Genomic DNA, 24814 nt, shown 5'->3' with positions numbered 1-24814 from the left:
CTTTATACATACTACTATAGTAGCTTACTGTAGCAGTCTGCGGTGCTGCTGAGCTGACAGTGTCCAGCAGGTCCGTCATCAGTCATTACATAATAAATATATATACCTGTCCGGCTGCAGTACTAGTGATATTTTATATATATATATATATTGATTTCATCTCATTATCATCCAGTCTATATTAGCAGCAGACACAGTACGGTAGTCCACGGCTGTAGCTACCTCTGTGTCGGCAGTCGCTCGTCCATCCATAATTGTATACCACCTACCCGTGGTTTTTTTTTTCCTTTCTTCTTTATACATACTACTATAGTAGCTTACTGTAGCAGTCTGCGGTGCTGCTGAGCTGACAGTGTCCAGCAGGTCCGTCATCAGTCATTACATAATAAATATATCTACCTGTCCGGCTGCAGTACTAGTGTGATATAATATATATTGATTTCATCTCATTATCATCCAGTCTATATTAGCAGCAGACACAGTATGGTAGTCCACGGCTGTAGCTACCTCTGTGTCGGCAGTCGCTCGTCCATCCATAAGTATACTAGTATCCATCCATCTCCATTGTTTACCTGAGGTGCCTTTTAGTTGTGCCTATTAAAATATGGAGAACAAAAATGTTGAGGTTCCAAAATTAGGGAAAGATCAAGATCCACTTCCACCTCGTGCTGAAGCTGCTGCCACTAGTCATGGCTGAGACGATGAAATGCCAGCAACGTCGTCTGCCAAGGCCGATGCCCAATGTCATAGTACAGAGCATGTAAAATCCAAAACACCAAATATCAGTAAAAAAAGGACTCCAAAATCTAAAATAAAATTGTCGGAGGAGAAGCGTAAACTTGCCAATATACCATTTACCACACGGAGTGGCAAGGAACGGCTGAGGCCCTGGCCTATGTTCATGGCTAGTGGTTCAGCTTCACATAAGGATGGAAGCACTCAGCCTCTCGCTAGAAAACTGAAAAGACTCAAGCTGGCAAAAGCACCGCAAAGAACTGTGCGTTCTTCGAAATCCCAAATCCACAAGGAGAGTCCAATTGTGTCGGTTGCGATGCCTGACCTTCCCAACACTGGACGTGAAGAGCATGCGCCTTCCACCATTTGCACGCCCCCTGCAAGTGCTGAAAGGAGCACCCGCAGTCCAGTTCCTGATAGTCAGATTGAAGATGTCAGTGTTGAAGTACACCAGGATGAGGAGGATATGGGTGTTGCTGGCGCTGGGGAGGAAATTGACAAAGAGGATTCTGATGGTGAGGTGGTTTGTTTAAGTCAGGCACCCGGGGAGACACCTGTTGTCCGTGGGAGGAATAGGGCCGTTGACATGCCTGGTGAAAATACCAAAAAAAATCAGCTCTTCGGTGTGGAAGTATTTCACCAGAAATGCGGACAACATTTGTCAAGCCGTGTGTTGCCTTTGTCAAGCTGTAATAAGTAGGGGTAAGGACGTTAACCACCTCGGAACATCCTCCCTTATACGTCACCTGCAGCGCATTCATAATAAGTCAGTGACAAGTTCAAAAACTTTGGGCGACAGCGGAAGCAGTCCACTGACCAGTAAATCCCTTCCTCTTGTAACCAAGCTCACGCAAACCACCCCACCAACTCCCTCAGTGTCAATTTCCTCCTTCCCCAGGAATGCCAATAGTCCTGCATGCCATGTCACTGGCAATTCTGACGAGTCCTCTCCTGCCTGGGATTCCTCCGATGCATCCTTGCGTGTAACGCCTACTGCTGCTGGCGCTGCTGTTGTTGCTGCTGGGAGTCGATGGTCATCCCAGAGGGGAAGTCGTAAGCCCACTTTTACTACTTCCACCAAGCAATTGACTGTCCAACAGTCCTTTGCGAGGAAGATGAAATATCACAGCAGTCATCCTGTTGCAAAGCGGATAACTGAGGCCTTGACAACTATGTTGGTGTTAGACGTGCGTCCGGTATCCGCCGTTAGTTCACAGGGAACTAGACAATTTCTTGAGGCAGTGTGCCCCCGTTACCAAATACCATCTAGGTTCCACTTCTCTAGGCAGGCGATACCGAGAATGTACACGGACGTCAGAAAAAGACTCACCAGTGTCCTAAAAAGTGCAGTTGTACCCAATGTCCACTTAACCACGGACATGTGGACAAGTGGAGCAGGGCAGGGTCAGGACTATATGACTGTGACAGCCCACTGGGTAGATGTATGGACTCCCGCCGCAAGAACAGCAGCGGCAGCACCAGTAGCAGCATCTCGCAAACGCCAACTCTTTCCTAGGCAGGCTACGCTTTGTATCACCGGTTTCCAGAATACGCACACAGCTGAAAACCTCTTACGGCAACTGAGGAAGATCATCGCGGAATGGCTTACCCCAATTGGACTCTCCTGTGGATTTGTGGCATCGGACAACGCCAGCAATATTGTGTGTGCATTTAATATGGGCAAATTCCATCAAGTCCCATGTTTTGCACATACCTTGAATTTGGTGGTGCAGAATTTTTTAAAAAATGACAGGGGCGTGCAAGAGATGCTGTCGGTGGCCAGAAGAATTGCGGGACACTTTCGGCGTACAGGCACCACGTACAGAAGACTGGAGCACCACCAAAAACGCCTGAACCTGCCCTGCCATCATCTGAAGCAAGACGTGGTAACGAGGTGGAATTCAACCCTCTATATGCTTCAGAGGTTGGAGGAGCAGCAAAAGGCCATTCAAGCCTATACAATTGAGCACGATATAGGAGGTGGAATGTACCTGTCTCAAGCGCAGTGGAGAATGATTTCAACGTTGTGCAAGGTTCTGCAACCTTTTGAACTTGCCACACGTGAAGTCAGTTCAGACACTGCCAGCCTGAGTCAGGTCATTCCCCTCATCAGGCTTTTGCAGAAGAAGCTGGAGGCATTGAAGGAGGAGCTAAAAGGGAGCGATTCCGCTAGGCATGTGGGACTTGTGGATGGAGCCCTTAATTCGCTTAACAAGGATTCACGGGTGGTCAATCTGTTGAAATCAGAGCACTACATTTTGGCCACCGTGCTCGATCCTAGATTTAAAACCTACCTTGGATCTCTCTTTCCGGCAGACACAAGTCTGCTGGGGTTGAAAGACCTGCTGGTGACAAAATTGTCAAGTCAAGCGGAACGCGACCTGTCAACATCTCCTCCTTCACATTCTCCCGCAACTGGGGGTGCGAGGAAAAGGCTCAGAATTCCGAGCCCACCCGCTGGCGGTGATGCAGGGCAGTCTGGAGCGACTGCTGATGCTGACATCTGGTCCGGAAGAAGGACTTGACAACGATTACGGACATGTCGTCTACTGTCACTGCATATGATTCTGTCACCATTGAAAGAATGGTGGAGGATTATATGAGTGACCGCATCCAAGTAGGCACGTCAGACAGTCCGTACTTATACTGGCAGGAAAAAGAGGCAATTTGGAGGCCCTTGCACAAACTGGCTTTATTCTACCTAAGTTGCCCTCCCACAAGTGTGTACTCCGAAAGAGTGTTTAGTGCCGCCGCTCACCTTGTCAGCAATCGGCGTACGAGGTTACTTCCAGAAAATGTGGAGAAGATGATGTTCATTAAAATGAATTATAATCAATTCCTCCGTGGAGACATTGACCAGCAGCAATTGCCTCCACAAAGTACACAGGGAGCTGAGATGGTGGATTCCAGTGGGGACGAATTGATAATCTGTGAGGAGCGGGATGTACACGGTGATATATCGGAGGATGATGATGAGGTGGACATCTTGCCTCTGTAGAGCCAGTTTGTGCAAGGAGAGATTAATTGCTTCTTTTTCGGTGGGGGTCCAAACCAACCCGTCATTTCAGTCACAGTCGTGTGGCAGACCCTGTCACTGAAATGATGGGTTGGTTAAAGTGTGCATGTCCTGTTTATACAACATAAGGGTGGGTGGGAGGGCCCAAGGACAATTCCATCTTGCACCTCTTTTTTCTTTCATTTTTATTTGCGTCATGTGCTGTTTGGGGAGTGTTTTTTGGAAGGGCCATCCTGCGTGACACTGCAGTGCCACTCCTAGATGGGCCAGGTGTTTGTGTCGGCCACTAGGGTCGCTTATTTTACTCACACAGCTACCTCATTGCGCCTCTTTTTTTCTTCTTTGCGTCATGTGCTGTTTGGGGAGTGTTTTTTGGAAGGGCCATCCTGCGTGACACTGCAGTGCCACTCCTAGATGGGCCAGGTGTTTGTGTCGGCCACTAGGGTCGCTTATCTTACTCACACAGCTACCTCATTGCGCCTCTTTTTTTCTTCTTTGCGTCATGTGCTGTTTGGGGAGTGTTTTTTGGAAGGGCCATCCTGCGTGACACTGCAGTGCCACTCCTAGATGGGCCAGGTGTTTGTGTCGGCCACTAGGGTCGCTTAGCTTAGTCATCCAGCGACCTCGGTGCAAATTTTAGGACTAAAAATAATATTGTGAGGTGTGAGGTATTCATTATAGACTGAAAATGAGTGGAAATTATGGTTTTTGAGGTTAATAATACTTTGGGATCAAAATGACCCCCAAATTCTATGATTTAAGCTGTTTTTTAGGGTTTTTTGAAAAAAACACCCGAATCCAAAACACACCCGAATCCGACAAAAAAAATTCGGTGAGGTTTTGACAAAACGCGGTCGAACCCAAAACACGGCCGCGGAACCGAACCCAAAACCAAAACACAAAACCCGAAAAATTTCAAGTGCACATCCCTAGCTCCTATACAGCGTTACCAGATGTCCCTACACTATTCGCACCGGGTATTGACCCGGCCCTAACTTCCATAGTGGATGAAAAAAAATATAACGACCCCACTGACCGCATCTTGAGAAAGATACAGTATAAAATAGCGGATGCAGCTGGGCCCCTTTTGTACGTACTTGACAAAGATGACAGAGAAGGGGATTCCAGCGTCTCCCTACACTTGCTAGTCCCATCCAAGCTTTCTCTACTTAAGGCCATTAGCAGAGCAACACTGATTATAGGCCAGACCGTTAAACATATCACAAATACCCGCAGGTCTAGATGGCTCACTACTGCAGGTCTCGCAGATCTAGCTCCAAGGTCACTAGAATTCCCTAATTTGGATAATGCTGACCTTTTCGGTCCCCAATTCATTGAGAAAGTTAAAATACAGCAAAAGGCTTGAAAATCTTTCTCTGACCTCAAAAAAGGGAATGAGCAGTTCAAAAGGCCCTTTCCCCAAGGGGGCCGGACTTCGAGAGCCACAGGTCCGACCCGAGACTTCCAAGGTACAAGAAGAGCCCAGACAGGAGGCCCCTAGAGCATTGTCCTCAAACGCCTGGAACTCCAAGAGAGGTCGCAACTTTGGTTAGCATACCCACACATCCTGTTCCACACAAAACACTCAATCAAACCTTTGCAGAATGGCAAAAGATTTCAACAGACAAATGGTTGCTAAAAACAATTCGGCTTGGTCTGAACCTCCCTATAATTCGGTTACCTCGCCAAATAAGTCATATTCCTTGTTCAAGGAATTGCAGTCCTCAGCTAGACGAGGTACTTATAATAGCCCTGCTTAAGGAGAAAATAGAGCCAGCAAATTCAGCAGTTTCCGTCTGGATAAGTCACCTGTTTCCAATATTAAAACAAGACGGTTCTGTAAGACCAGTGTTGAACGTCAGAGGGCTGAACCGATACCTGAAAACAAAAAAGTTTGGCATGGAAGGTATCGCAGACATTCCATACCTACTCACGAGGGACTGCTTCTGCATAAAAATAGATTTAAAAGAAGCTTTCCACTCTATATCGGTTTACCCCAACTATAGGCGGTTTCTCAGATTTGCTAGGAAAGACAGTATATATCAGTGGACTGTCATGGTATTTGGCTTCTCCTGTGCACCTTATACAGTACAATTACATGGGTCATGAAGGCGATAATATCCCATCTGCGCCAGCAGAGTGTACTGTGCATAGTTTACTTAGACAACATATTACTGGTGCACCTGGACCTCAATACTATTCTGAAACACAGAGAACTAGTCCTCTCCCTGTTATCCAGTTTGGGCTTCACTCTGAACACCCAGAAGTCCATCCTTACCCCAATCAGAAAAATAAAATTTCTGGTGTTTGACCTGGACACCCATTCTTTCTCTCTAGCGGTCCCATCAGAGAAATGGTTAGCGCATAAAGCTTTATGTACAAAAAACTGTAAACAAACGCAGATTATACCTTTCGGACTTAGCAAGAATAATTGGGAAGATGATAGCGATGTCCCCAGGGTTTCGACGTGTACCATTACTATGCAGAGAAATGCAGGGTCTTCTCAGATCTCTAATTCATACCCAATATACCTGGACAGATACGATATTCCTGTCCAAAACAGTGAAGACAGAATTGTTCCAATGGAACAGTCTTCCTATTCCTCCTCCTCGCCCTCTCCTAGACCCCACACCCTCCATGACAATAACCACAGATGCGTCTCTAACAGGGTGGAGAGGCTTCTCACAGGAAAGAGCAAGGGCACTTGGTCGGCTGAGGAAGCCCAGTTGTTCATAAACATTCTAGAACTACGGGCAGCAAAGCTAGCTTTAAAAACTTTAGTTCCCAAACACATGACGAACACTTGCATAGAGCTATGTTTGGACAATACGACAGCGGTGTCATACATAAACAGAATGGGAGGCACCAAATCAATAACCCTTTGCAGAGACACCCTAGAAATTTGGCAATAGGGAACTCAGAGACATCATCCTTCTCGCATCTTACATTCCGGGTCAACTAAATGAAGTAGCAGACTCGTTATCCCGTGAAAAAATTTCCCTAGACTTGGCACAGCTAAAAAGTCAGGTCTTTCAAAAAATACTAGAAACCTTCAGAAAATTAGAAATAGACCACTTTGCCAATCCCACAAATGCTCAGATCCTGTGCTTCGTATACAGAATATGGACCGAAGGGGTATGGAAGATGGATGCGATGTCCTTCCCATGGACGGACCTTCCGCACCCCTATGCCTTTCCACCCCTGGCCCTTCTCCTGAATGTCCTTCAGAAAATCAGGGAAGACTGGGTACCCCAGATAGTGTTAGTGTACCCTGTGTGGCCATCCAGAGTGTGGTTCCCTCTAATCAGCCAACTACACATAGGCCCCAAAATTCCCCTGGGACTATTCAGGGAATGCTTCCAGGGATCTCCCGACATACTGGAGTCTTTTCTCCAGTCCATGTGGATGGCAATATCACTGGGCTGTTAACTGACCTTTTCCTAGCCTCTTCCACAAAAGCACAAATTAACACTTCCTTAAAACTCCGTATTAGAACTAGATATTGTGCAATTATTAAAGAATTTGATCTCTGGAGATCTGAACAAATTTCATCTACTCTGGGTTCATTACTCCATTTATCTCTAGACTTTCTAGCCTCTAAATACCAAACAGGTCTATCCTCGGCTACAATAAGGCCATACGGCTCTGCTTTAGCCATTTTGATCCGAAATCTAACAGACAATAAACTCTACCTCCGCCTACTCAGAGGTATTCACCTCTCTAGGCCTACCCTCCCAAAATATTCCAATACATGGGACATTGAACCATTCCTATCTTTCCTGGCTTCCTGGGAAGCAGACACTAATATCAGTGTACTTTCCTGCAAATTGGCATCCCTACTAGCTCTGGCTATAGCAGCAAGAGGAGCTGAACTTACCCTTAGTCACATCTCAGACTCATGGCTATCGCGCACCCCAACAGGATACCACATCATCCTTAAGGCATACAAAAACCTCTTCTTTTAATACCCCAATAGTCGAATTCAACATCATACAGGATCCCGCAAAACCTAATCTATGCGTGGCTTCATGCTTATCAGCCTACCTTACCCTAACGGCACCAATTAGGGACAATATCACCTAGCTCTTCATCACCTCCAGAAAAGTTTATTGCTCCGCTAAATCCGCTACTATTAGGGGATGGATAGTAACCTCTATGAGGGAAGCGGGAATCGATACACACCATTTTAAAAGCCATTCCCTTCGGGGAGCAGCTGCAACAGGAGCGGCTGCTAAAGGCATTCCTCTGCAGTCAATTATGCTAGCAGAAAGATGGTACTCTGCCTGTACCTTTGCAAAACACTATTGGAGACCAACCGATCTGCAAAAGTTTCTCAGCGCAACCACAAGGTATGCTGTTGCTAGGTGGCAAGCCTCCCGAAGAACAAAACACTGGTTTGCAGGAATCTATGTCCTGCAAACCGGATTTGTTCTAGGGAACAGAGTTGCCACCTAGCAACAGCTCCCACCCGTCCACCCAGTGGCGTAAGTTCGTCCCAGTTGCCCGGAGGCAAGATAAATATTGGTGCCCCCCCATATATTTAAATAAATATAAGCATGTATGTGTCCGTAAAAATTCAGAATTCTCCATACCACACACACATGTGTGTGTGTAGTGTTCTGAATTTTTTTAATACACTGTATATATACACTTCATTGTCTTTTATTTTAAATCACACATTTCTTAGCAGTCATACCCAGGATTAGAACCCATGACCTGTTACACTAACAGCAGACACCTTACTGATGGAGCTATTTGCTCCTGTACAGTACGCATGAGAATGTTAACTATATGAAGTTACATGTAATTGTCAGAGAAGTAACTTTATATAGATAGAATTCTCATGTTTCCTATACAGGAACAAACAGTGCATCCAGTGTAATGGGTCGTGGTTTCTAATCCTGGGTATGACACTTGTAAAATGTGTATCTACAGTATAATAAAGAGGGTGTGACTTGTAAGGTGCAGGGACCACTGTGGAAGTTGGTCACTGAAGAGATAGTGGCAGATATCAATTAACTTAATTCAATGGTGTCACAGAATGGGAGGAGGGAAACTACCTGTTTGTGGTTCTCTTACAGTGACTGATCCAGGGGTAATTAAGCTTGAAGGTTATACTGCCTTCCTATATGCTTTGGGGACAGGTTTGTCACCAGTGAGCTTCCGAAAAATCTAATCAGCGGTGGGGGCATGCGCTCTCGTGACTGCGCATGTGCACGAGAAGCAGCGTGCACGTGACCATGGGCGCGCACACGCCCGCTCACCGCTGGGGCTGTGCATGGAGAGGAGTGAAAACTATTTCACCTTCTCTCCCTCAGTATTTTCGGGAGGCTTGCTGCCTAACCCACCTGCTGTTGCTAGGTGGCAACCCTGTTCCCTAGAACAAATCCAGTTTGCAGGTCATAGATTCCTGAAAACCAGTGTTTTCTAAAAATATAGGGGCACTGTAATAATGTATCAGCCAATGAGCTCCTAACTGCCACGTTACAAGCCAGGCAGGGGTGTATCTAGGGATCAGAGCGCCCCTGGCAAAGTCAGGGACAGCCCCCCCCACACACACACACACACACACACACACACATACACATATTTGAAATAGGGGAGGCGTGTCAAAAAAGGAATGTGGCCTTGTGGGGACACAATAGGCCACACAATAGTACTTCCAATTCAAATTATGCCACACAGTATCACATTACACCGCACAGTAGTGTCCATTACTCACATTACAATGCACAATAGTGTCCATTACTCACATTACAATGCACAGTAGTGTCTCTTATTCACGTTACGCCACACAGTCATACCCCTACAGAAAACACAGTCTATAAAGGGCATATGGGGAATGCAAATAGAAAATGGAAATGTGGACTAGTGCTAATAAATATATTCCTAATTTTATATGAGGAATGCGGTCAAACCACATTTGCCATTGGTATATCTGATCCTGCCCATAGGCACACACATATACACTTACATACAAAGAAAACACATACATATGATATACAGTCCAGTCACACATGCAGTATATACAAATACAGTCACATACATGTTGTACATAGTTACACACTTATTCGCATACATAGTCACACACTAAAACACACATAAATACAGTAGATACTTATACACACACAAACATACATGCATACATAGTCACACACTAAAACACACATAAATACAGTAGATACTTATACACACACAAACATACATGCATACATAGTCACACACATACATAAATTCAGTCACAGACACACTATATAGTATCCCCCCCAGCCCCCCACATTACAGACAGGGTATGCTGACTGCATGTACTTTAGTAGCTCATTGTCCTCTCTCCCTCTCCTCCATGCTGTTGGGCAGTGCAGATAACACATATTATGTAACTGAGAATAAGCTAAACTATGGGGGTAATTCCAAGTTGATCGCAGCAGGATTTTGGATAGCAATTGGGCAAAACCATGTGCACTGCAGGGGGGGGGGGGGGGAGAGAAAAAAACATGTGCAGAAAGAGTTAGATTTGGGTGGGTTATTTTATTTCTGTGCAGGGTAAATACTTGCTGCTTTATTTTTACACCGCAAATTAGATTGCAGATTGAACACACCCCACCCAAATCTAACTCTCTCTGCACATGTTATATCTGCCTCCCCTGCAGTGCACATGGTTTTGCCCAATTGTTAACAAAAATCCTGCTGCGATCAACTTGGAATTACCCCCTATGTTAGTAAAGTTATGTGCAACCATATCAGAACTCACAGAGATAGAAAAAACTTAGCAAACTTGTTAACTATGCAGAAATTTATATTAATAAGTGTAATTTCACAGCATACAAATGTATTATACATCATATATCGTATACTGAATAGCTGTGCTGTTTCACAAATCTGTACAGCACCATAAAATATAGAATGCCACCCTAACACACTAATGACTTTCCTGCCACTCTCCAACCCTACGGATAGTGGAAAGGTGACAGTGAGAGGATTTCCAATGTGTAATTGCAGTACAGGGAGCAACTGTGTGGACTGACTCCACGGGGATTTGCATTTTGCATTTTGAGATTTACTAAAGGCAAAATCGAATGTAAAATTAGATATAAAATCAAACCCCACTAAAAATTGAATATTGGTAATACATCGGTACTTTCACATAGATGAACATAGGGGGTCATTCCGAGCCATTCACACGCAGGGCTGCACAAGCGATCGCAGCCCTGCTATGCTAAAATACACTCCCCCATAGGCGGCGTCAAGTTGATCGCACAAGCAGCAAAAAGTTGCTACGTGCGATCAACTCGGAATGACCACCATAGTATCCGGATTTACTAACATTCAAATTGAAAATCAAACAAAAAATCAGGATATCCCTAAACAGACAGGCGATTTTAGCTTCAAGACAGCATTCTCTTTTCTAAACCTTCATTATGATGCCTATAAAAGTAGAGATGACAGACGCTATGCCAATGTTTTTGCAATTGAGCGCATGAGCCAAAGTCTAATAGTGATCCCACATGCAGCGTTTATCTTTATGCAGAGTGATTGACAGTCAGGCACCATTTCTGGGTATTGATGGGGTAGTGGTTGTAAAAACGCAGATGCGTCGCGGTCATTTCGGGGGTGTCGCTGGGTCTACCTGTTATTCCATACTCTCTGGCATCTCTGTTCAGGCTGCCATGCTGCATAGCCATTCACGTAATTGAGCTGCGGAATATGGATGGATCTGCGCATGTGCTGGGAATGTGTACGCAGTGGCAGTGCCTTTGAGATTACTCAGCTGGGCGTCTCTGTACTTTCAGGGCTACTGTTTTTATTTTTATTGTATAATTTCGCACATTCTCAACATGCACAATTGCAGCTGCGATCACCACAGCATCCGTCAATGAATCATGCCAGATATTAATAATACTGTAAAGGCTCTATGTGACAGGTCCAAATTACACGATTTTAAATGTTTTTATTAATTTAACGAACGAAAGATTAGCAGAACTGCTACTAAATAATTTGCTGCAGTTTCTGAGTAGCTCCAGACCTACTCCTAGACTGCGATCACCTCAGTCCGTTTAGTTCCTGGTTTGACGTCACAAACACGCCCTGCGTTCGGCCAGCCACTCCCTCATTTCTCCAGCCACTCCTGTGTTTTTACCTGGCACACCTGCATTTTTTAGCACACTTCCTGAAAACGGCCAGTTTCCGCCCAGAAACACCCACTTCCTGTCAATCACACTATGATCACTCGAGCGATGAAAAAACGTTGCTCGACCTTGTGTAAATCTACAAAGTTTTGTGTGAAAGTACTTAGCGCACGCGCGCTGCGTACCAAATGCATGCGCATTTTTGCAATTTTTTAACTTAATCGCTGCACTGCGAAAAATCGGCAGCGAGCGAACAACTCGGAATGACCACCAATATCAGATCCGATTTTTGAAATGGTATGCAAAATCGAATATTAGTAAATGTGGGATTTGATGAATGAAAAAGAAGTACGATTTCATTCTATTTCACTCAATTTAAATCGAATCCAAAATCGAACATTAGTAAATATACCCCCAAATATGTTCAAAATCTATGCAGCATGGAAGTACAGTGGTTATCATTGCCTGAAAGAACTGGGATCGCAAGTTCCGAACCGGTACCCTACCTTTCTAGTTTTTGTATGTTCTCCCTGTGTTTGCACATATTTGTGAACATGTGCTTGTGTTAGGAAATTTACACTATAAGATCCAGTGGGACTGATGTGAATGATAAATATTCTCTTTAGAGTGCTATATAAATAAACAAATAAATAAAAATAATAATCTGTTTATTTAACTACAATAACCCCATTTCTCTTACTTATATCCTAGAGCATACTGGTGTCCATTTAGTAACATGGGGTATAGATGGGTCCACTAGGAGCCATGGGACTCTTTAAGAATTGTGGGCTGGCTCCTCCCTCTATGCCCTTCCTACCAGACTCAGTTTAGAAAATGTGCCCGGAGGAGCCGGTCATGCTGGAGAAAGCTCCTAAAGAGTATTCTGCATTTATTTTTTCTGTTTGTTATTTTCAGGCAGGCCGGGTGGCACCAGCCTGCCTGCTTCATGGGACTTAGGGATGGGGGGGCAGCCCAACCTCTTCAAGAGTTAATGGTCCCGTTCCCCGCTGACAGAACACTGAGCTCCTGAGGGAACTATTCGCAAGCCCCACCACGGCGAGCGTACATTCCAGCAGCACGCCGCCACCCCTAACAGAGTTAGAAGAATGAAGATTGGTGAGTACTGAGCCGGTATCCCGGCTAGCGGGGGCCGGCCATTACGGGGGCACAAGGGTACAGAGATGCACGGCTTCTAAACAGAGCGGAATGCATCTCCAGACACCGTACACAACTGCGTCTCAGTACACTGTACACAGTACCCAAACTGGCAAACACAGCCTTAAAACGGTTCTGCTGCATTATAAGCACAAAAATTACCTCAGCCAGTATAAAAAAAGTGGGGAAACCATGCACCATTGAAGGGGCGGGGCTTCACTATGAGAGGATCCAGCAGCTCACCAGCACCATTTACCCTCTGAAGTGGACACAGACATAGGCGTGCGCACGGGGGGTGCCTGGTGCGCACAGGCACCCCCTAATGTCCGGCACCCCCCGCACATCATGCCTGCGATCCGATCATCGCTGTCTGTGTGCTGCTGTTGTAGCAGTGCTACTACAGCAGCACACTGATAGCGATGATCGGATCACCTGCATCGCTGCCTGGGCTGTCACACGGTCACCTCCTCCCACTCCACCGCTTAGACTCACAGCTGTCAGCTACGTTGTGGGTGGGTGGCTGGCCGCACAGCCCAGCCCACCCGCCGTCATGATCCGACTGTCTGCCTCACGATGTGACATACTAACGTCACACCGCGCGCCCTCCCCGGCCTCCCTGCGCTGTAGTACTTTACGCCCGTGCTCAGTCAGTCTCTCCAGTCACTCATGTGTGCCCGGCTCTGCCATTTTCAACAGCAAAACACAGGCGTAGACTGGAGCCGGCCTAGGACTATTATTCATAATGTGAGTGTTCAGACTTGATGACCACTCACTCACTGTGTGCACCAGGGAAAAAGAGAGGGATTCAGGCCAGCCAAGGGGTGGGGGGATAAAATTCTGTATAAAAAGATAAAGGGTTATTACCTTATGCTAATTATAGATCTATCTATCTATCTATCTATCTATCTATCTATCTATCTATCTATCTATCTATCTATCTATCTATCTATCTATCTATCTATCTATCTATCTATCTATCTATGTAGATAGATAGATATATAATTAGCATAAGGTAATAACCCTTTATCTTTTTATACAGAATTTTATCCCCCCACCCCTTGGCTGGCCTGAATCCCTCTCTTTTCCCTGGTGCACAGTGAGTGAGTGGTCATCAAGTCTGAACACTCACATTATGAATAATAGTCCTAGGCCGGCTCCTGATATGCCGCTCCTGATTGACTGCCGTCAGCTGCAGATTTGATATAGTTGCGCAGCGCTCATAGGAGCCGCGGTGCCGCCAACCACAGCCTCCTCCTCCATGCACCGCCGCCCTCTGTCTCCTTCAGTACACCGCCACTGCCCTTAGTCCTTCTCTGCACCATGCAGACAGCCTCCTCATCCACCACAGATCACAGCATCCTCAGCACTGCCACTGTTAAATAGGTAATCTTGCCCTGCCGCTTTACTCTCTCCCTAGTCCCTACTGTATGCCCTTGCTGTCCCTCTCTCTGTCACTCTCCTTGTCCCTTCTGTCACTCTCCCTGTCCCTATGTCCCTGCTGTCACTCTCCCTGTCTGTGTCACTCTCCCTGTCCCTTCTGTCACTCTCGCTGTCCCTATGTCCCTGCTGTCACGCTCCCTGAATTTCGTCTTATTCCATGTGTCATAATTTGAATTTCAGCTCATTCTGTGTGCAATAATGTGAATTTCGGCTCATTCTATGTACTATAATGTGAATTTCGGCTCATTCCGTGTGCTATAATGTGAATTTTGGCTTATTCCGTGTGCTATAATATGTATTTCGGCTTATTCTGTGTGTTATAATGTGAATTTCGGCTCATTCTATGTACTTTAATGTGAATTTCGGCTCATACCGTGTGCTATAACGTGAATTTCGGCTCATACCGTGTGCTATAATGTGAATTTCGGCTCATACCGTGTGCTATAATGTGAATTTTGGCTTATTCCTTGTGCTATAATATGTATTTCGGCTTATTCTGTGTGTTATAATGTGAATTTCGGCTCATTCTATGTACTTTAATGTGAATTTCGGCTCATACCATGTGCTATAACGTGAATTTCGGCTCATACCGTGTGCTATAATGTGAATTTCGGCTCATACCGTGTGCTATAATGTGAATTTCGGCTCTTACCGTGTGCTATAATGTGAATTTTGGCTCATACCGTGTGCTATAATGTGAATTTTGGCTCATACCGTGTGCTATAATGTGAATTTTGGCTCATACCGTGTGCTGTAATGTGAATTTTGGCTCATACTGTGTGCTATAATGTGAAAGGGACACCAGTTATACATAGTATATGTGTGTGTGTGTGTGTGTGTGTGTGTGTGTATATATATATACATATATATATATATATATATATATATATATGGACTTGTAATCCGTATGCAGGTTACATACTTGTCTCCCTCATCTTGCTAATATATGGTGCAAGACATGCCCAGTGGGTGGTGCTAGGCATGCCACTCCAATCATGCACCCCCTAATAAAATGTTCTGCGCACGCCTATGGACACAGATGCTGACTGACAGGGACGTGCAGCTCCTCCGATGTGACTCCAGATTACCTCAGCGGTACCAGGGGGTCATAGAAGGGGAGGAGCGACTATTAGTGTACTAAGTCCCCTATCAGGGTACTCAGTCTGCAACCCAGCTAAGCTTGGCATTAGCGGTAAGGGCGCGGTGGGGGCTGGCTCCAAACAACTCTGTGTCTTGTGCTTAATCTTTTCCTGTGTGTGTGTGTGCTGTCACATTTACATTATGTCAGGCAAAGAGTGCTTTTCTTGTACAGCGGAGTGTTCCTCTTCACCAGGGGGCTCACTACTGGGTACTCAGGGTTCACAGAATAGCGGGGCTTAACCGGAGTGGGAAAATTCTCTTAAAGGAATGATCTCCACTCTTTCTACAAAATTGTCCCGCAATGAGAAAGAGACGCAATACATAAAACAGACTGTGGATAAGTTTATGAACAGAGACTCAGTCCCCAAAACAGCGTCTCAATCCCCTCCAATTTGTCCGCAAAAGTGATCTCTGGCCCATATCCTGCAGTCTGACTCTGACGCTGAGGGATAAGACATGGAGGAGGGAGAGGTGGTCTCAGAGGGGGGGATGCAGCTCTGTCACAGGGAATAGAGGCGCTTATAGAGGCTATCAGAGATGTACTGCATATTCCTGATAAGGTGTCAGAGGAGTGTGAGGAACAGAGGCGGATTGGAAATAGGGTTCACAGGGAAGATTCCCGGTGGGCCGACGCACCCATGGGGCCTGTTTTGTTTGAGGACATGTGGTCCTTTTTATAGACATAATGAATAAGATGCAAAATAATTTGCATATATGAAAATGACTTTGCCACTTAGCCTGTGATTGCAGATGATCTAGTGTATGGTCTGTCTGCCTGCTTGGCTGACATATAAGATTGAGTGAATAGTGATTGGGATACAGTTGGTGTAATAAGCAAGAAAATATATCTTTCTAAAGAATGATATACAGTAGGTTCCTAAATTCTGAAGGTGTATCATATAATGTGCTCATAATATTTAATTTTATTTCTATTTAACTTCCCCCTTGATGCTGGACATGCCCACTATCTGGAAAGTCTTGTGAGGAAGGTGCTGCTGCCATGGCCCATGGCTAGACCTTACACCTCTGGTGCTGCCCATGTGGGGCCACTAATGCAAATTTTTCCAGGGCCGCTTTTTGTTCCCAATCTGCCCCTGGTGAGGAATCTTATTTTAATGTAAAAAAGAAGTCCTCCGTTACTTTTCCTGTGTCAAAGGAATTGAATACCCTGTTTGAAGAACCGTGGGTTAATCCTGATAAGAAGTTTCAGAACCCTAAAAGCTTGCTGTCATCTTTTCCTTTTCCTCTGGAGGATAGGAAAAAATGGGAAAATCCACTGATAGTGGACGCATCAGTCTCTAGGCCAGTGATTTTCAACCTTTTTTTACTCGCGGCACACTGAACAATATTTTAAAATTGCCAAGGCACACCATCAGTTCCCCACAGAAAAAAACAAAGGGGGTCATTCCAAGTTGTTCGCTCGTTATTTTTTCCCGCAACGGAGCGATTAGTCGCGAATGCGCATGCGCAATGTCCGCAGTGCGACTGCGCCAAGTAAATTTGCTATGCAGTTAGGAATTTTACTCACGGTTTTTTCTTCGTTCTGGTGATCGTAATGTGATTGACAGGAAGTGGGTGTTTCTGGGCGGAAACTGGCCGTTTTATGGGTGTGTGCGAAAAAACGCTACCGTTTCTGGGAAAAACGCGGGAGTGGCTGAAGAAACGGGGGAGTGCCTGGGCGAACGCTGGGTTTGTTTGTGACGTCAAACCAGGAACGACAAGCACTGAACTGATCGCAGATGCCGAGTAAGTCTCGAGTTACTCAGAAACTACTAAGAGGTGTGTAATCGCAATTTTGAGAATCTTTAGATCGCAATTTTAAGAAGCTAAGATTCACTCCCAGTAGGCGGCGGCTTAGCGTGTGTAAAGCTGCTAAAAGCAGCTTGCGAGCGAACAACTCGGAATGAGGGCCAAAAAACACACATTGGCCCTCACAGTAAAAATTCCACACATACACTGTACATTGGCCTACACAGAAAAAACAATCACATTGCTACCCACATAAATCATGTTGCTCCCCACATTAATTATTCACATTGTTCCCCCCCATAAATCCATATGCTACCCACATAAATCCTATTGTTCCCCACAGGAGAAATAAAATAACAAATATTAGCCCCTACCGGTCAGCTGTCCTCCTCCCTGTCCCTCAGTGGCGGGGGTTGTTCATAGTGGAGTGCTGCGAATATTGAGCAGCGGGCGGTCGAGCAGGTGTGGATGTGGGTGGGCAAGGAAAGCTGTGTATGCAGGCAGGAACTGGAAGATGAGTATGCAGGCGGGTGGGCTGGCTGGGTGGTGAGACGCGGCGGCCATGACCTATGATATCACACCGGCGCGTCTTCAAGGCATAGGTCACGGCCAGAGCACGACTGATCCTCTAAGAAGAGCCCGGGCCAACAGTTCACTCTGAAGGTGCAGGAAGCTGCTCTGATTCCGCGGCACACCTTGCTACTGGTCGCGGCACACTAGTGTGCCACGGCACACTGGTTGAAAAAGCCTGCTCTAGGCTGTCACGGAAAAATTGTATTGCCTGTTCCTGGTGCAGCCTCCCTGAAAGACATGGCTGATCATAAAATTGAAACTACACTCAAATCATTGTACACAGCTGCTGGGGTGACCCAAAGACCCACTATTGCATGTGCGTGGATCACTAAAGCCATTGCTAAATGGTCATGTAACCTACTTGAGGGGTTAGATTCCTTATCTAGAGAGGATGTTGTGTTACTCCTGCAGCATATACAGGACTCTGCGAACTTTATGGTGAAAGCTATAAAGGGAATAGGCGTGCCCGCTATGGCAGTGTCAGCATGCAGGGGCTTGTTGCTACACCAGTGGACTGCTGACGCGGACTCCAGGAAAGGCGTGGAAGGCCTACCTTTCACAGGAGAGGCCTTGTTTGGACATGAATTATACAAATAGATCTCCACAGCTACTCCGGGTAAGTCTACGTATCTTCCTTCCGCAGCCCCCCCAACCAAGAAGACTTATTCAGCTTCTAAGTTACAGTCCTTTCGGACGGCCAAGTTCAAGGGCAAATCCAGAAGTGCTTCTACGTCCTCCAGTGGTACAAGAGGTAAACCACGCAAACCAGCAACAGCAGGTGCTCAGGAACAGAGCTCAGGCTCTGCTTCCTCAAAGATGGTGGACTGCAATGCCTGGAAAGCTGTTAGGTGGGAGCCCGACTACAATTCTTCAGTCAGATCTCGTCAAATTCGTGCCAGGATCCCTGGGTCATAGATCTTATTTCCCAGAACTACAGACTGGAGTTCCAATAGCTCCCACCTCACAGATTCTTCAAATCAGGCTTGCCAGTTTCACAAGAGGCAAGTATGACTTTACAGCATGCCATCCAAAAACTGGTACAGACTTAGGTCATTGTTCCAGGTCCACCTCATCTACTAAACATTAAACAAGGGGTACTATTCCAGCTTGTTCGTAGTACCGAAGCCGGACGGTTCGGTAAGACCAATTCTGAACCTGAAGTTTTTTAACCCGTACTTACAAACGTTCAAATTAAAGATGGAGTCTCTGAGAGCAGTGATCTCGGGTCTGGAGGAGGGGGAATTCCCAGTGTCTCTGGATATCAAGGATGCGTACCTTCATATTCCGATCTGGCCGCCTCATCAGGCTTAACTCCGGTTTGCACTGCAGGACTGTCACTACCAGTTCCAGGCCCTGTCCTTTGGTCTCTGCATGACACCAAGGGTGTTTTACAAGGTGATGGCAGAGATGATGTTTTCTACTTCGCAAACAGGAAGTGAACATTATTCCGTACCTGGACGATCTCCTGATAAAAGTGCCGTCCAGGGAAAGGTTGCTGGACAGCATTGCTCTCTCAACCAAACGCCTCCAGGATCAGGGGTGGATTTTGAACCTTCCGAAATCACACCTAGAGCCAACACGGAGGCTCCCATTCCTGGGAATGATACTGGACACGGAGTCACAAAAGGTGTTCCTTCCGTTGGAAAAGGCATTGGTAATCCAGTTGATGGTTTGGGATGTCCTGAAGCCAACCTGGGTGTCGGTGCATCTGTGCATTCACCTTCTGGGGAAAATGGTAGCCTCTTATGAGGCACTTCAATACGGATGGTTTCATACAAGACCCTTCCAGCTCGATCTGTTGGACAAATGGTCCGGATCGCACCTTCACATGCACCAGAGGATCTGTCTGTCGCCAAAGGCCAGGATCTCCCTTCTGTGGTGGCTACAGTCTTCTCACCTCGTCGCAGGATGGAGGTTCAGAATTCAGAACTGGATTCTGTTAACCACAGACGCAAGCCTCAGAGGTTGGGGAGCAGTCACTTAGGGGGTGCAGTTTCAGGAAAGATGGTCAAGTCAGGAAGTTATCCTTCTAATCAACATTCTGGAACTCAGGGCCATATACAACGCCCTTCTGCAGGCCTCACATCTTCTTCAAGATCGGGCAATTCAGGTCCAGTCAGGCAATGTGACAGCAGTAACATACATAAACCGACAGGGCGGATTGAAAAGCAGAGCAGCGATGTCAGAGGTGTCAAGAATTCTCCTCTGGGCAGAAAGAAATGCTGTGGCATTGTCAGCGGTCTTAATTCCGGGACTAGACAAACGGGAAGCAGAGTTCCTCAGCAGACACAACCTGCTCCCGGGGGAGTGGGGCCTTCACCCAGAAGTGTTCAGGTGCTTGACAAGTTGATGGGGATATCCACAGATCGACATGATGGCTTCTCATCTCAGCAAGAAGCTCAGACGGTATTGTTCGAGGTTGAGAGACCCACAGGCGGTGGCGATAGACGCCCTGACACTCTATAGGTCTATCAGATGGTGTACGTGTTTCCTCCACTTCCTCTGATCCCAAGAATTCTAAAGTGAATAAAAAGGGAAAAGGTTCAAGCAATACTCATTGCTCCAGACTGGCCAAGAAGGGCCTGGTACGCGGACCTTCTGGAGATGCTCCTTGAAGATCTGTGGCTTCTACCTCTTCGCTAGGATCTTCTGCAACAACGTCTAAGCATTACCATCGTATTTGGAGGAAATACGTCTCTTGGTGTGAGAGCAGAAATTCTTCTGCGGTGGAATTTCATCTGGAACGTTTTCTGCTTTTTCTGCAGGCAGGCGCGGATGTGGGCCTGCTTCTGGTCTCCATAAAAGTCCAGATTTCGGCCTTGTACATTTTCTTTCAGATACATTTGGCTTCTCTACCTGAGGTCCAGACATTCTTGAAAGGTGTTCGGCACATCCAACCTCCCTTTGTGCCTCCCACGGCACCTTGGGATCTCAATGTGGTGCTGCAGTTCTTCCAATCGGACGGGTTTGGACCGTTACAGGAGGTGGATGTAAAATATTTTACGTAAAAGACTGTCACACTGTTGGCCTTGGCTTCAGCAAGACGTGTGTCGGAGCTGGGGGCTTTGTCTCACAAAAGTCCCTATTTAATTTTCCATGAGGACAGAGCTTAACTCAGAACTCGTCAGCAATGTCTTCCTAAAGTGGTGTCCGCATTTCACATCATATATATATATATATATATATATATATATATATATAAAAACAATACTCCCCTCCTGTGCTATTCTATTATAATATAAGGAATGTGAGAGACAGTATCCAAACGATACTAGTACAACTGGCTGCCTAATTCCACTAAGTTCCCTATTAGGGGGAACTAAACATAGAAATGGAGTAAGAAATAGAGGAATAGGGCGCCCAAGGATTATGTCAACCCCAAAATTTGAAGAACCTCAGAAAATTACGCGGTATGATTAGATCTGGCATTAAAATATAAAAATATACTGTTAATTTAATAATTTATTTAAAAAATACAGAAGCATGCATGGTGTCCATCGTATAACATAGTTAACAAGGAGCAAATCTCCTATGTTTTGTGGAAGGGTGCAGATAAACTTCTGCCTGTGTCCTTAATCTTCCTTATTGAGTATTCGGAGATAACATCAGAAAACAGAGTAATAGCCCAACGCGTTTCGTCTAATATCAAGACTTCATCAGGGGTGTGTCTCTGATCTTTGATAAATAATGACAAAAGAGTACTATTTTGATGAACCCAGACAATCAATCAAGGATATTCATAAGGAAAAATCGATAACCACCATTGTGGTAATATCACTCCAACCTCTAGAGTCGACTACCCAAATTCTAACCATCAATTAAGGAGGTTCAGAAGGTGAATGAAGTCGGCTAATTCCAACCAAAAAGAACCTCAAGGGTCAGCTCAAAAAATGGAGCTTATGCATACAAAAGATCCTTGTATGAATAAATGGATTTTGGAACCTTCCAACAGCAAGTCAGTGACTGTCCAGTCCTCCATGCATGGAGGACTGGACATTCACTGACTTGCTGTTGGAAGGTTCCAAAATCCATTTATTCATATATATATATATATTTCTTCAAATACACTTTGTCATTTTCAAGACGCCGAGTGCCGCTCCTCCTTTTTCATGTAGTATCCTATATATATATATATATATATATATATAAATCACAGTCTAGTTAAGAACAATAGTCCATAATAAGGCACGGCACTCCAGCACACTCTACTTACTGTCCTGAGGAAGGGGTCCATTGTGGCTCCAAAATGCTGCATTGACATATTGCATGTGTTACAGGGTGTAGTAGGAATTGCCGGCGCTTGGGATCCCGGCGCCGGGATCGGTGCCAGAGCAAAAGAGACCCTTGCGGGCTCGTTGCACTCGCCACACTGAGCTTGCCACGCTGCAGGCACGGTGGCACGCGTCTCCCTCTAGGGGTGTCATGGACACCCCAGGAGGGATATTAGAGTCGTCGGTATACCAGCGGTCGGGATTCCTGCGCCAGTATGCTGAGCGCCGGGATCCCGACAGCCGGTATATCAAGTACCACCCGTTTTACATGTATGGGTGAGATGTACTATTTTCAATTAATAATACAATCATTTAAAAATTCCTGGAGTGCCGTGCCTTGTGATGGACTATTGTTCTTAACTAGACTGTGACTGTGGAATCTAGCAAGGGTCGAACAGGTGCCTACATACATTTATCAGAGTGACGGATTTTTTTGTATCATATACTGTATATATATATATATATATATATATATATATTTATTTTTTATTCATTTTTATGTTATAAATGTCACTAATTCACCCTTTTCAAATCAGTAGGCAGGTTACACAAACACACACACAGACACACACACACACACACACACACACACACACACACACACACACACACACACACACACACACACACACACACACACACCATTCTAAAGTACAGTATACGTTTCATACTGTATATGCACAGTTGTACTGGTTTACAAAATGATTAACTGAAAAAGTAATAGTAGATAAAAAGTTGCTACTTACATTTACATTGCTTTTTTGCTACAGTGTATTTAGTGACCAGAAAAATAAGCAAGACCCAGCTGAGGATTTGGATTTTTCCCATAGTGATGCCAGACAATTCTATGTACCTACAGAGAAGTCATGAGAAGTTAATTATTAAACTTCACTCAATCAGCTGTAAAACTCATTTTGGGAAATATTCGGCATATTATCTTTTGTTCTCTCTGTAAACCTACTGGTCATAATTCAGTTCAGCTAAAAACAGAAAATACCTGATGCTTGAAGGAGAGATGTCACAGCTGGATAGCATGAAAAAACCTTTTTAAAGCTTCTTATGTGTGACGTGAAATGAGCTGGTTGACAAATTGTCCAATCTGGTGACATTGTGAAATAACACGCCTAAACACAAATAACAGAAAGTCCTTGTTACTTCTAACCTACTGTAATTATACAAGTACTAGGCATTACACCGTGCTGTAGGTTTGGTAAATACTATATGTATAATAGTAAATGTGATGCTAATGTAAAACACAGGTTTGTTAATGTGTGGAAAAGGTGAGGTGGGTGAAGATAGACAGTCAGAAAGTCTACAGTGAATAGGTCGACACCATATGATCAACTATCAATAAGTCGACAGGTACAAAAGGTCGACACGGTCAAAAAGTTAACATGTAAAAGGTACAGTTCAAAATGTTGATATGACAATGGTCGACACACATGATTGACACTTTTTTTCATGTTTTTACAAGTTTTGCTAAATTTACTATCCATGTCGCAAACTATTATTACCTTTGTGAGGGGATACGTTTCTACTAATTTGAGTCATATATGGTTAAACATACACAATAACACCCCACATAAAAAAAAAAACTTGAGTCAATCTTTTTTGTGTTGACAATTTTCATGTTGACCTTTTGACCCTACTGACTTTTTGTACCTGTCGATCTACTGATTGTTGACCATGTAGTGACGTCTTCTTGGCTGTAGACCTTTTGACATTCTATCTATTAATCCACACCCTTGTAAAAGGTTGGAATAGTCTTACAGTAACTGCCTTCCCAAAATCCAAACCCATTGCCAATTTTACCTGGAAGAGATTGATGTACACCCATATTTGCTGCTTATTTCCCAGTTGTGGGCGTGATTCTGATGTGGTTAGTATTGCATAATCACAGGGGTGTGGCTGTGCAATACCGTGCAACAAATATTGTTATGCTGCAGGAGGCATCTGAGGGGAAAAGCTGCCTTCTGCCAACATCTGCAATCTGAGTGCTGCATCTGAAGATGCATCATGGGATCACCATCACTCCCATCTCAACCATCTGTCATAATGGCCGCAGCCCTTGGCCAGTCTGTGTACTCCGAAGCTTACTCTGAAACCGTCTGCCAGGTCCAGGAAGTCTGTATCCAGGGCCGGCTCCAGGCATGTTCTAATAGAGCGGCCGCGCAGGGCGCCACCCTTAAAGGGCGGCGCATGCTAGCGCCGCCATATTGGAGCTTGCCTGGAACCAGGTACTGCAGCAGTGGCTGTGTGTGCCAATGAGGGGGAGTGCTATGGGCGGGACAAAGCTAAAATACTCTGTGCGCGTTGTGCGATGCCGGCGTCTTACAGAGTAGCTTTGCTTTAGTCTGCCCACAGCACTCCCCCTCATTGGCACACACAGCCACTGATAGGACTCAGCCAGGAAGTGGGCAGCGGGATGGACGCTGCTGCAGACTCAGTGCAGCTGTCCCGTGGCCGAACACACGCGGGGGCATCTGTATCTGGCACTCTGGGGGTAAGTGTATCCGGCACTCTAGGGGCAAGTGTATCTGGCACTCTGTGTCCAATTGTATTTGGCACCCTGGGGGGGCAAGTGTATCTGGAACTCTGGGGGCATGTGT

At 45.4% G+C, this 24814-nt stretch overlaps 1 protein-coding gene across 1 annotated transcript in view; it reads right to left on the bottom strand.

Moving 5' to 3' along the window:
* Positions 1–23284, bottom strand: part of LIPC (lipase C, hepatic type) — a 305507-nt gene extending 282223 nt beyond the window's left edge. Inside the window, exons 1-2 of the mRNA XM_063926172.1 lie at positions 23203–23284; positions 22952–23058 (exon numbers count right to left, since the gene is read on the bottom strand). Coding sequence (XP_063782242.1) covers positions 22952–23058; positions 23203–23240 — 145 coding nt within the window. The 5' untranslated portion in view covers positions 23241–23284. The remainder of the gene's footprint in view (positions 1–22951; positions 23059–23202) is intronic.
* Positions 23285–24814: the final 1530 nt, after the last annotated feature.

The sequence above is a fragment of the Pseudophryne corroboree genome, chromosome 6, assembly GCF_028390025.1.
Source record: "Pseudophryne corroboree isolate aPseCor3 chromosome 6, aPseCor3.hap2, whole genome shotgun sequence".
NCBI lineage: Eukaryota > Metazoa > Chordata > Amphibia > Anura > Myobatrachidae > Pseudophryne > Pseudophryne corroboree.
The sequence above is the reverse complement of the archived record's forward strand: the minus strand, read 5'-3'. Positions and strand labels throughout refer to the sequence as shown.